The following is a 14,601-nucleotide window of genomic DNA, read 5'->3' as shown; positions in this document are numbered from 1 at the left end:
TATTGTAATCATTATATTATCATCATTATCTCATCAAAAAGTTAACATTTTTTAAAGATTTCATTTATTTGAGAGAGAGAGAGAGCACAAGTGGGTGGAGGGGCAGAGGGAGAGGGAGAAGCAGACTCCCCGCTGAGCAGGGAGCCCCACTTCTGACTCCATCCCAGGGCCCTGAAATCAGGACCTGAACCAAGGCAGGTGCTTAACCGACTAAGCCACCCAGGTGCCCCAAAAGTTAACATTTTTTCAAGTGTTCAGTATATATATGCCAAACACAGTATAAATATTTTATAGATATCTCTTTATTTAATTTTCCCAATTACCTTGAGACAGATATTTTAATCCTATTTTATAGATGACAAAACTGAAGTTTAGATAATAATCTTAGTGCTCCATATTTTTTAAGTTAGTTAATAGTAGAGGTGGGATAAAAACTTCAGAGAATTTGGTAATGGAGCACACAGTCCTGACCACTATATTATAGTCCTCCTTAGAGTTTCTTCCCATAATTTTCCATCTTGATATTGCTTTCCAAATATAAGAACAAAGTCATTTGTGTATGCATCATAGGTTTGTTGAATTATTAGATATAATTTCTAGGTAGAAGTGCTACAAATTTACATAATATCTAGCCCTAAAAACCTGCAGACTAATTGTAAGAACATGCAAACAAGTAATTGCAAAATTACAATGTAAACACTGTATTGTTATCTAAGTTGGTACTTGTCAGATACATGTGCTTTATAGTCATTGAAGTCTTGTTGAAAATCTGGATAAGACCCTACCCCAGAAGATCAAGTCAGTGTTTCTGAGACTCAGTCAAGCATTTGCACTTTCCCCAGGCTCCCAAAATTACTCTCGCAATGACCAAAGTATGAGGCCATCTTATATAACTTAGGTGATGACACAAAGAAGGTAGGGATCAAAGCTGTTAGAGATTACTGACCATGGAGTCAAAGAAGACTTCACGAAAGGATGAACAGAAGTCCTATTGGCAAGTAAGAATTAAAGTATAGATATGGAATTAGTTTTGTACTTTGAAGGGACCTCTTGAAATGTAGGTGGATATAAGAGCATTTATTCTGGAATCAGACTTCAGTTTCTGTCTTGACAGTGCCATTTGATAGCCATGTGACAAGAGGCAATTCCTAAAGCTCCCAAAAACCCAGTTTCCTTATCTGTAATATAGGATAATAACACCTAACCTGAAATATTTCTTCAGAATTAAATGAGATCATCTACGTAAAAGTGTTTATCATAACACCAGGTCCATATTAAGCTCTCAATAAATATCATCCTCTATTACTGATGAGATGAACCAATGTGGCTAAAATTGTCAAATGGTATTTTAAGTGCTGAAAGATTAGATTAAGGAGGTGACAGATGTTTTCTTGGAGACACACTCCAGGGTTTCAGTTTGGGGAGTAACATGCTTTGCTTTGAATTTTTGAAGGGCCCTTTTATTTTGGAAAATGGAAAATGCATTGCAGGAAGAGAAGAGGCCTAAAGAAAGGGATTGCAGTAGTTCTCATGAGAAACTTTGAAGGAGGTTATTGTAGTTGCCTAAGATTTGTGGCCAGTTAGATGTTGGAGATGAGCAAGAGGGAGGAATAGAGGCTGGTTCTTAGGTTTCTGATCTTTTGTTTTGGTTTTTACTTTATTTTTTTTTGAAGATTTTATTTATTTGACAGAGAGAGACACAGAGAGAGAGGGAACACAAGCAGGGGCAGTGGGAGAGGGAGAGCAGACTTCCCGCCGAGCAGGGAGCCCGATGTGGGACTTGATCCCAGGACCCTGGGATCATGACCTGAGTTGAAGGCAGACACTTAACGACTGAGCCACCCAGGCACCCTTGGTTTTTACTTTAAATCATACCACTTTTTATAATCACAACCTTGCTTTATTCCATTGGAGAGCTGGACTTCTAATTCCTTAGACTTTTTCTTTTATTTTTAGATCTTAGTTATTGAATTAAATAAACCAGGATCAACAGAACCACTTTTATTTATCTTTAATAATTAGACTTCACACCTTACAGTGAGATCTAGGAATCAAAAATATTTCCTAATTTAACTAGTGTAATGCCAGTATAAGTATACACTTTCAGGAATGAAATTGGTATAGAAGGTACATATGGTGCTACTTGCAAAGTAAGAAGAGATAGCGAATGGATACCACATTTATTATGTGTATGTATATTTTTAATATTTATAGTCATGCTGCTCAAATTATGCTCTGCTGGAGGCTATAGTTGGGCCATAAATAAATTGAGTCAGGGCGATTTTTCTCAATTACAGACACACAAAACAAGGTAGTAAATATAAATTTAGAATATTTTTTCCTACTTTTTTCTTTTTTTTTTTTTAGTTTCAGATGTAGTGTTCAACGATTCATCAGTTGCATATAATACCCAGTGCTCATAATGTCACGTGCACTCCTTAATGCCCATTATTCCAATTACTTGTTTCTGAAATTTAATATCTTATATATTTTATGCTAACAGATTCTAACAAATTACCTGTTTATATAAACAGGTAGCCAATATTAATGGAAAGAGTAAGAAAAAAAAAAAACCCTCAATTTGCTTTCTGTTAATAACAAAAGGGATTGAATGTGGAAGAGAAAAAAGGTAGGCAGTATGGAAGAAGACAATTTTCCCTAGCAACCTTGGAAGACACAAGGAAAACTAAGGCAAATATATTAGAACTCCAGAGTTTAGAGGATACATTTTTCTCTCTCAATAAAGATAAGCAAAAACATTAGTTGAGATTCTGATTAGTATTTTACTATTTTCTGACATGAGTTATCATAAGCTGACATAAAGCTACATCATTTTTTTGTTGGGAATATAAGCTGGTTTGGTAGTCATGGGATAGATATATCTGCTCTGAGTTAATATATTTTTTTCTAACATATAAAGTACTGAATTTATCTGTCTTCTGATCCCCAAGAGCACTGAGAAGTGGGAATTAATTTTTAAATTGATAATTTGTATTTCTTGTTGTTTGTTTTTGACAAATGTGATCCTAGTTGTAACTGTATGTCTTGCATAAGTATACTTTTTGCTAGGAAAAATGTCCCTAGCATATGGAATGCCATTGAATCTATCAATTGTTAGTAAGTTTCCACGAAGAAAACATAATTTCTAGTTGGTCTGACACTTGGGTTCTGTTAGAGCTTCATCATTAACAGTTTTGGAATGACAATTTGGTTGTAATATGCATATATAATTTCTTTGCCATACACATTTGTGTTTCACTAATGGAAAATTCTAGAGAGACAGTGAAGCATTTGTAAATCGATGAGCAGCTTTTGGTTTTGAACTTATACAATGTACATGTTTTAAAAGGGCAAACTACATTCAGTAATGGTCTTTGCAAATTTAAGGGCACTCAAAAATCTTAGGACATAGCACTCAGAGGAATGCAAAGGTCCATGTTACCATAATGAATATATTTTTCTATCCCCCTAAACTTGAGAACATTCATGATATATGCCACTAATAATTTTGCTGTAAATCCTGGGAAAACACACGGGGTCCAAAAATATCTTTCCATTCTACTTAATAGTTGAAGAGCTGGTCTGAATAACCCAAAGCATAATAGTAGTCATAAAATAGTAAGTGTGTAGACATGTATTCATTTAACTCTAGCTTATAAATAACAAAAGATTCAATTCAACACGATAGTTATTTTACTGCTTTCCATCCTTGAGCAATATGCTTAAGAGATAATGCATTAGGTCTTAATGAGTTTATTTTTATAATCGCTAAAAATTGTTTCTTCCCTTAGACTAATTAAATAATTGATTATTTGAGAAAAATAGTGATTTTAAGATTAATTATGTTTTTACTTAAACTAATTTTCTTGTTCTAACTAGTTTATGCACATCATCTCATAAAATGTTAATTGTAGAAACATCTGCTCAAATTAAATTATTAATATTTGTCATTTCTAATTTCAGTTGCTATTAACAGAATATATTAAATGCAAATAAGTGTAATTGATTTTGCAAACACATCTCATTCCTTAATCCTATAAGGCCATTAGTTTTCTTTTAATCAAAATTTATTTTATGATCATCTCATTGACTTTTTACCTCTTTGTGGTGTTGACTTAGAAATAGTTTCAGCCTAAGTTTCTGAATTCTGGAAACATTGTATTTTTGTATTCTTAAACTTTCTCTAGCTCTATCTTGAGCTAATATCATTGCTCCTAGTCTCTTGGTTTTTCTCCCAGTTAAACCAATAACATTTTAGGTTATATAGAAGCTTTTAATTTTGGGTCAACCACAAACTTAAAGGTACTTAAGTTCTTGGCCCTTTATATAACTTTTTACATATTTTCATTATATTCCTAGAGTATGTATGTAAAACCTATTGATCTTAAACATACAGAAACATACTTTCATGACAACAGAAAAAATGTCCTTTATCTAGAATGTTAAATGACAACCTCACTTCAATGTTTAAAACTACTAAATAATGTTAGTTACTATGTCCCTGCCTCTATTCTAAGCATTATGTATATCTTGTTTTCATTAAGCATTGCAATATTCCTATGAAGTCAGTATCTTTGCATCCCATTTAATAGGTGAGGGAACTGAGGCACGGAAATCATTTCCAACTTTACCCAAAAGATCAAGAAACTAGTGGAGCCAAGATGAAGATCAAGGTTGTGTTCTTAATAACTCTGAAATTTTCCTTCATTACCCACAGAAAGAAAATACAACTTCCTACATTGGTTAAGAAGATAAAATGGTTCACAGTGTATACCCTATCTCCCTTTCAGCTTCATTTCTTGAAATTACATTTCTTTTTTTAGTAGGGTTATTTTTTTTAATAATCCATTTCCAGTGTCTTTTCTTTTTCAAGTTTGTATTTAAATTCCAATTAGTTAACATACAGTGTAATATAAGTTTCAGGTGTAGAATTAGTGATTCACCACTTACATACGACATGCAATGCTCATTACAACAAATGCCCTCCTTAACACCATCACCCATTTAACCTATCCTCCCATCCACCGCCCCTCCAGTAACCCTGTTTGTTCTCTGTTGTTAAGAGTCTGCTTTCTGGGTGTCTGGGTGGCTCAGTCAGGTAAGTGGCAGACTCTTGGTTTCTCAGGGTCATGAAATCCAGCCCCAAGCCAGGCTTTGCACTCAGCTCAGAGTCTGCTTGTCCCTCTCCCTCTGCTCTTTCCCCCACTTGCGCGCTCTGTCTCTCTCTCTCATAAACAAATAAAATCTTTAAAAAACGAGTCTTTTTTCTGGTTCGCCACTCTTTTTTTTAGTAGGGTTATTTTTTTTAGAAGAAAACAATAATAACTTTATTATTTTAGAGCAAGAAAGGACTTCTTAACTGTCCTTTAACCCAGAATTCATAAAGTGTCCATGAGAATCCAAACCAGCCATTCGTCTAAACAGAATAAACTTCTGTCTGGTGCAAAAAATTGTCCACCTAGTAAATACAGCTGACATTTTTAGCGGGAAAATTTTAATACATACAGCAGAAAAAAGTCCAATTTCCTTGATTTATAACAAACAAATATCACTGCAGTCAAAATCGTATCATTTAAATGAGCCAAGAATTAAGGGTTATACATGCAACAAAATACTTTTATAGTAGGGTTATTCTTTATGAAATAATTATTTTAACAAAGGATGACCTTCATTTACTGTGATTGTTCCACTACCTGTAATCTTTTAAACCAGTCCCTTCTCCTGCTTCATCAAGAGTTTCTTTAGAGCATAGTTGCTTATGTCACTAATCAATCTTTGCATTTCTGGCAGGTAACATGATACAGAGTACACAATAGGTGGACAGTAATTGCTTATGATATCAGATTCTATTTAACATTTTATCATTTAACTTAGCATTAAACTGTAGACTAAAATTTGGGAAGTAGTTTCTATTACTGAATATTCAATTAATTATTCAGAGTGATGCTAAGTTAAATGTTAATTGAGGTAGGAACAAGTAAAGTAAAAATTTAAGGATCAAGGTAAATGTGAGCTAAGTCTGCACCACAACATATTCCTAAACCATTGTTGCCCATCAGTGACTATTAAGTCAGCACTGTTCTTTCTGAAAAAAAACCTACAAATATTAAAGTTACATGTTACACAGTAGGTATTTAACAAATATTTGTTTATTAGATTAATTAATTCCAAGGTACATTATACCAGCAAAAAGTCTGTGTGCTTGCCTTTGAAGTTTCCTCTCAAACTAGTAGAACCAGCTCATTTTGAATTCACCTTTTTATTATCACCTGCTTCTCTGTGTTTTTTTTTTAAACTGTTTTCTTTTAATGATAAATGTGGAATGTCAAATGGTAATTCTAGTATATTTTAAAAACCCAAGGGGTGCCTGGGTGGCTCAGTCGGTTAAGCGTCTGCCTTAGGCTCAGGTCATGATCCCAGGGTCCTGGGATGGAGACCCATGTCAAGCTCTCTGCTCAGTGGGGAGCCTGCTTCTCCCACCCCCTCTGCCCCTCTGCCCCCACACTTGTGCTCTATCAAATAAATAAATAAAATATTTAAAAAAACCCTCATATGGGGGTGCCTGGGTGGCTCAGTCTGTTAAGCAGCTGGCTCTTGATTTCCTCTCAGGTCATGATCTCGGGGTTCTCGGATTGCGCCCTGGGTCAGGCTCCATGCTCAGCAAGGAGTCTGCTTGAGGATTCTCTCTCTCTCTCCCCCTCTGCCCCTTCCCCATGCTCACTCTTTCTCTCTAAAAATAATAAATAAATCTTTAAAAAACCCTTATAGGTAACATAAAGATAGAAATAATAGTTATCCTGGGGCACCCAAGTGGCGCAGTTGGTTAAGTGGCTGGCTCTTGGTTTGGCTCAGGTTATGATCTCAGTGTCCACGGATTGAGCCCCATTTCAGCTCTGTGCTCAGCACAAAGTCTGCTTCAGGATTCTCTCTCTCCCTCTGCCCTTCCCTCAGCTTGCTTGTGCTCTCTCTCTCTAAAATAAATAAATCTTAAAAAAGAAATAGTGGTTATCTTGAATCCCTTATTTAGAGAAAAATTTAAAATAGAAGACCTGCAATATATTTAAAATAATAATATCTTCACTATTACTGAATACAACCTTTGTGCAAAGACACACGATTCAATTCCTCTTCCTTTCTTTCATGTATACAGATGCCATATTTTGGTCTTTATTTTCAATAATTTTATAGATAGATTGTTTTTTTATTTAAATTCAATTAGCCAACATATAGAACATCACTAGTTTTTGATATAAAGTTCAATGATTCATTAGTTGTGTATAACACCCAGTGCTCATCACATCACGTGCCCTCCTTATTATTGCTCATCACCAAATATGTAGATTGTAATGTTGAATTTGTGAAGGAGGTTTTCCTTTTACAAAACAATGTTACTGGGAGACTTAACAGTAATTAAGCTTTCTTCTTTTGCCTGTCTGCCTCTTTCAAAGCATCAAAGACTCGTTAAAATCATTATGGAGTACAGAAAAGTAATGTGTGTGTGTATATATATATATATATATATATAATCAGAATGATCAGATATAAATGATATGATTAAGAACATTTTCTGTTGCAGATTGATTGCCTTGTGAACAGAATTGGAAAGAACAGTTTTTGATTATAAATAAATGGTTATAAATAAATGTTGGAAATGTGAAGACCTGAGGTTTCAGTATTTTCATTCAGTGCAACTGCCTGCAGTAATTTGACAGCAGACATAACTCTATGCAATTTTTGATATGGATTTGTCCCTAGACTCATATCTGTTTGTTTTTGGCTACAACAGCAGATTAATTGATCCAATTCCCACTAAAAAAATTCACCCAGAGCATATCTTTGATTGCCAACACCAAAATTGACACTAATAAACCTGAAAATGACTCAATATTTTGATTATCTTGGTTAATCAGGAGAGAATCCTGTGCAACATTTTTACAAAAATTCTTTTTCTTTGTTAATTCTTACAAATAACCTATTGATTTTGTTACTTATGAAGAAGTGAAAATAATTCTTAAGGAAGACTTTTTAAAAAGTTTTTAAATTGAAGTGTAGTTGACATAAAAGATTATATTAGTTTCAGATGTACAACATAGTGATTCAACATTTATGTACGTTATGAATAATCACCACAATAAATCTAGCTACTTTAATATTATCATTTAATCACTCTGAGTTTATTTATTTATTTATTTTTTAAAAATTTTTTTTAGAGAGGTAGAGAGCAGGGGAGAGAAAGAGATGGCGGGGAGAGGCAGAGGGAGAGGGAGAATCTTAAGCAGGTTCCACACCCAGCCCAATGCAGGCTCTATCTCACAACCCTGAGATCATGACCTGAGCCAAAACCAAGAGTCTGATGCTCAACTGACTCTGCCACCCAGGACCCCCAGGAGTTTTATATCACATTTTAAATGTTAAAACTTTATAAATATTTTACTATGTCAGTATATATTATGTGTAAACCTCACTTATAAATGAGGCTCTCAATATTTTATAGTATCACTGTACCATAGTTTTATTTGTCCTCCTCCCAGAAAAGGAAATCACCACTTCTGAATATTAATAGTTTTCTGTGTATATGACCCTGAATGGAGTACTTGATAGAAGAAAATAAAAAGAAATGTGTACAAAATTTGGCCTTCTCAGTAAGAATGACTGCAAGAATGACCTTAGTGGTAAAGAATAATAAATGTACTGTTTAGGACTCCCAAAACACTAAGATTGTACCAAAGGAAGGTGAAATCTTATTTATAAGTCATAAATGTTTATATCATAAATCACTTTTTTGGGATGCTCATTAATTCCTGAAAAGGGATCTATGAAATCAGATAAATTAAATGTGTAAGTCTAATTAGTGGGTATTAGATGGGATTAAAACAAGTAATAAGGCAGTTTCTTTCACTTCTTGGATCTCAAAAGCTAGCTGGGGAAGTGAGACAGTAACCCTTAAAAATGTTAAAAGTAAGTCACAATTTAATCGTGACTTACCTTGCCTAGGTCCATAAATTCAAGATTACAAAAAAACCGGGAAATATGGAGCATGATGTATGGTTAGAGACCTAGCTAATTGAAGCACATGTGTTGGAACTTCAATCCATAGACTTCCCTAACCTCCTCTAGGGCTGTCTCAAATGCATTCCCAAATGACCAGTTTACTCTTCTTCACTGTCTTGCTTTCTATCTAATCATAATTCTATCAAGTTAGTGCTTTTATGTCATTTTCTATCCTTAAATATGACCTAATTTGGAATGATTTTTAGCTACTCTGACCACTGTACTATTGGATAAAGAAAGTATCTTCCGTTTGCAGAGCTAGACGTTAGTATTTATTAAGAAGTTACCAAAATAGGGATTCACGTTCTTTTTCATACTATTCATTCATCCAGTCGACTGATGTTTATTGAATGCTTCCCTAAGATGCTGTGCCCTAAGCTGCCCTTAAGGAATTTCTGTTATCAGAGGGGAAATAAATACTGAAGAACTAATTACACAGTTATTTATTCATTATTAGTTTATGTTAAGCACCACAAAGGAATGTATGTAGAAAGTGGTGCTATGAGAGCATCCATCAGAAGGAAATATCAAGGAGTAAAAGAATGTCTGAAGTATTTTAGTTCTTTAGGATTCAGTTTTTAATATTTTTTTCATAAAATGAACATATGTAATGATTTTGGAGTGGTGACTACTTCCTCCCATAATTTAAATATGCGTTAGATTAGCTTCAAATGAATTAGAAAGAATTGGGTAATAAACCTTGGTTTTTATTGAAGATAAAAAAAGTTCTTAATAATAATACATTTGCATATTTGAAAAAATGTTTTGGCAAAAAAATCTATTTTTTCAGACTTTAAGTACATCATTTTAGGAAAACAACTTATATTTAGTATGCTTTTATTCTCCTATGTTGAAAAATATATTGTTAATGTAAAAATAATGGAAGTGTTTTGAATTACAGAATTATCTCCCCTTCAAAAATAACTGATTTCAAGTTTCACCTAAACTTCTCAGGTCTCAATGAACTACAGGTTTTTCTCCTTTTTGGTTATAATATATTTGGAGAACAAATCTTACTCAAAAATACATTAAAAAAATTTTACATGTAATAAGTTCCTCAAAATATGTCTCATAAATTAAAAAGCCAATTTTGTATGAAAGAAGAAGGAACCAGGTGATATGGACAAAACAGCAAATAATTTTTTAGTTATTTTATTAAGAATATTTTACAAATATAATTTCATATTACTCTGACAATAAATTATTGTTTTATTTTTTATTAAGAGACTTTCTTTTTCGGAATTTTTAATTTATGTTTTATAGTAGAAGACATTTGGAACTGTGCGTTAGGAAAGAGTTTAAGTGTAATCACATCGTTATTTAATGGTTGATGCCATGAAAATTCAAAGAAATAGTTTTATGGTACAATTCCAAAGCACATTGCTTTTAACAACTACAGTTAAATCTTGTTCACACTTAAATAGGATTCACAGAACATTCCTAATGTCCCAATGTAAAATCTAGTTTTAATGATGCTAGTATTCAATTTTGGTAATTTAATATGCATAATTTAAGCATTCATTATTTGAAAGTTACTTATGCTAATACCTTTAAATATTCTCAGCGATTGGTTTGGACTCCTGTCCTGAACCACAAACTCCCAGCAGTGGAATGAAAATTGGAGACAGATATATGGTTGGTGATGTGGTATCCTTTCAGTGTGATCAAGGATATTCTCTACAGGTAAGGCTATTTTTAAAAGTTTTGATTTGCATTGTTTTTTCAGAATATTTTAATGGAGCAATGATTGATAATCCAAAAGTTTTAAAACAATATTGATTTCAAACTGCATACTGTAGCCTTAAGTCAAAAGTTACTCAATTTGTCCATAAAACATATTCATGAGAGAAATTACTAGAACGGACTAAATATGCTTTGTTCACAAGTAACCAAAAATTATTTTTGAATCAAAGTTAATCTTCACTTCACATTTTTCTCTCTATTCACATAGGATGTAACAACTCAACTCTTGGATCTTTAGAATTTGAAAATAAAAACAAAGTGTTACTTAAAGCATTAAATGAAACTTCCATGATAATGAATTTTTGAAATTAGTGAAAATCATCTACAAATATATTTTAGAGGGTCTCAAATTAATGGTTGCATAAAAATCTCCCTAAAGAATTGACCTATTAAGTAACTGAGAAATAAAAATGAGGGAGAAACTATTTCATATGTTAAGTAAATAGATTCCTTAGAGAAAGCAAAATTAAAAATTAATGATTTATAGTCTTTAACGTTTCATTACAAATTTTTAGTCTCAGAAGTACAATCAGATATTTCTGGACTTTGTATTTCAGTTTATAATGTAATATATCTTAACTGACTCATTTTAATATTTTTGTTAAGTATTGTTTACCTTATTTCACCCTGAATATTATAGCAATTTATTATAAACTGTTATATATGTGGTCATTTCACTGTCATGATCATTGCAGTATGCCAGTAGAACATGTTTCAATAGAAATGTGTTAAGTTTAAAAACCACAATTCTGATGTGATAAGAAATCTTAAATTTTCTACGAGAACCATGTCACTTTTTACATTTTATCACAAGCATATATAATTACCTTTCTTACTTTAAGTCATGCTGAAAATTCCAGTAAAAGTTTAAAAAATATAAAAAATGATAATATATATTTAAGCTTATTTTTTTAATGACCATTCACTATGCTATGTTCAGTCTTTTTAAAATGTGTACTGAAATGTGTCTTTTTTATGTAGGGTCATTCTCACATTACATGTATGCCTGGACCTGTAAGAAGATGGAATTATCCAATCCCAATTTGTTTGGGTAAGTTGAAGGACTGATAAGCTTTATCAGATTTTAAAGATACACCCTGTGTATAATGTAGCTGAAATATATAGTTTGCCTTTTGTCAGGTTTATGGAAATGATATTTTAAGATAAATGTTTCATATCTTTGTTTTTATTTTAAATTTTTACAATTTTTTTAACCTCAAACTTCAATATCAATGGATGACTTTAGAAATTGAGAAAAGGTATTAGGTTTTTCAATCCTTAGAAATATTTCACTGTATTATATGATGGAAATATCCATAGATCAGGAAAATAAGTAAATATCCTATTGCTTGCTATTGAGCCAAAACAGATAAGGAATCTGGAGTCTACCAAAGAGAGCATGACACCCCATGAAATGTCTTCACTGGTGACACAGTTGAGATATAGACTATATCAAAATGGCACTCGGATCTTAGAAAGTATGGGATCCAATTTTTGCCCTAAATTCATCCTGCCTCCAGTTATTTCTATCCACTTTTTCATTTTTTTTCTCTTCCTCATTTCTGGTATCTGTATGTAGCTATGAATATCCTGGCCTGTACAGAGTATGAAAAAGAAATATGATGTATAATCCCTATCTTTAAAACATTCATTTACCATTTAGAGTAGTAGAAATAAAATACATGAATTCGGAGAGTAATTCAGTGTTAAGTTATACCATTGACTACAAGATAGAATTTCAGAAAGATAAGATGGTATTAACCTAAGTCATTGGGAAACATAGCCCATACAATTTACAGTTTTGGATGGTAAGTGTAATTAAGATCAATAGATGAAGATAGCCTTTTCTGAGTAGGAAAACGTGCAAAAGCAAAAGAATTGATGTGATTTATATGACTTAACCATGGTATTATATTAGTTTGTTTGGGCTGCCATAACAGAATACCACAGACTGGGTGGGTTAGACAATAGAAATTTGTTTTCTTGCAGTTCTGAAGCTAGAAATCCAAGATCAAGGTGCTGGCAGGGTTGTTTTCTTCTGAGGTCTCTCTACTTGGCTTGTAGATGGCCACCTTCTCCCTGCATCTTCACATGGTCTTTTCCCTGTGTGCAAATGCCCCTGGTGTCTTTTCTCTTAAGGACAGCAGGTACTATTAGATTAGGCTCCACCCTTATAATTTCCTATAACCTCAATTACCTCCTTAGAGGCCCTAATTCCACACACAGCCAGATTGTGGGTTAGGGCTTTCACGTATGAATATTGTGGGAAGACGATTCAGTCTGTAATGCCTACATACTGTGCGTACTATTCTTTTTGAGTCTATTGGAAAATAATGTTTAGGAGTAAGAACGTTTTTAATTGGCAAAAGATACTGAAAGCATTCAGAATTTAGATTGGATGATATTTTTTAAAAGGTATATTTCTTTAGGTATCATAAATAATTTACAAGTGTATATAATGTCAATTATAAAATTACATGTATATAAATATTTATATACATTTATAGATACAGACAATGCCAATTATGTGTGTATCCAATTAAGTATAAAAAATTGGGAATATACAAGGGTACAGAGAACAAAATAAATAGCATATATATTCTGCTGATATAAAAACAGACAATTTAGGTCTGTGGTTCATTATTATATCCCCAGGGCCTGGAACAGTTCTCATAACTAGCGTACAATAAATATTGCTTAATGAATAAATTAACATAAAGTTTTGGGATTCTATAATGTGTATATATATATATATATTTTATATAATATTAGTTTTAAAAATATATATAGTTATATGTATTTTATATAATAAATTAATATAAAGTTTTGGGATTCTACAGTATATATATTTTATGTATATATATTATATATATATTAAAATATGTTTTCTTTCTTGACATTAACTTAGAATAATTTTCCATACTATAATATATTTTCAAAAATTTGATATTTAAAATGGCTTCATGGAACCTGACAGTCTAATTTGTGTAATTATTTTTTTCATTGGAGTTTAGTTTTTTTGTCTTTTGATACACATTTATAAGTCTTTAGCATTCTTTCATGCATTTTTTAATTGTTTACTTAGGATTTTTACCTAAATAGATTAATTATGTATGCTTAAGAATGGAATATTTAATGATATGACCAAAGTTTGCAATATATAGTTAGGTATAAAAGGTTTAAAATGACTCACAGTATGAGCCTATTTTCATTATATGCATATATGTATAAACACACGTATATATATATTTTGCTGCAGAAGAAAAATATACCAAGGTAAATAGGTTATGTATGGGGTGTAAAATTAGAGGACATTTTTATTTCGTTTTCACTCACTTTTTTGCATTTCATAGATTTTAGACAATAAACTTATACTATATCTGATAGACAAAGTACTTGAAGTGATATCATGGCCATATTATAAGGAGAAACTGAAGGCGGGAGTTTGATTCAGAGAATGTCTTAAAGCTCTAGTCATCAGGTAACAAGGTTATATAGCCTTGTGAACTGGAAAATAAACAATCTGCCAGATATTCTGATGGATGGAAAGAAAAGTCACTTGAGATTTTTAGGTAATAGAGACAAATCAGAAAGAACAATCAAAGATGATCTTATCTTAGAGGACTATGGTTGTGTTTGTCTTGGAGACTGTAGTTGTGTCCTTAACAATAAGAGTGTAAAGGGGCACAATAGAGTCTATTACAGAGCTACAGGTGGAACGCACAGAATTGCCATTAAAGACCTAGAAGTGTGTGAAATCACAGAGACACTGAGAAAACAAGCATGAATGCAGAGCTGAAGGCAGAT

At 32.4% G+C, this 14,601-nt stretch overlaps 1 protein-coding gene across 4 annotated transcripts in view; it reads left to right on the top strand.

Moving 5' to 3' along the window:
- The window catches only part of CSMD3 (CUB and Sushi multiple domains 3), a 1,160,406-nt gene that overhangs the window by 1,032,688 nt on the left and 113,117 nt on the right, over positions 1 to 14,601 (top strand). For all 4 annotated transcript variants that reach the window (XM_027574671.2, XM_027574666.2, XM_027574669.2 and 1 more), the window contains 2 exons: positions 10,616 to 10,734; positions 11,776 to 11,845. In XM_027574671.2, coding sequence (XP_027430472.2) covers positions 10,616 to 10,734; positions 11,776 to 11,845 — 189 coding nt within the window. The remainder of the gene's footprint in view (positions 1 to 10,615; positions 10,735 to 11,775; positions 11,846 to 14,601) is intronic.

Source organism: Zalophus californianus, chromosome 4 (assembly GCF_009762305.2).
Source record: "Zalophus californianus isolate mZalCal1 chromosome 4, mZalCal1.pri.v2, whole genome shotgun sequence".
Taxonomy (NCBI): Eukaryota; Metazoa; Chordata; class Mammalia; order Carnivora; family Otariidae; genus Zalophus; species Zalophus californianus.
This window is presented reverse-complemented; position numbering and strand designations above follow the sequence as displayed.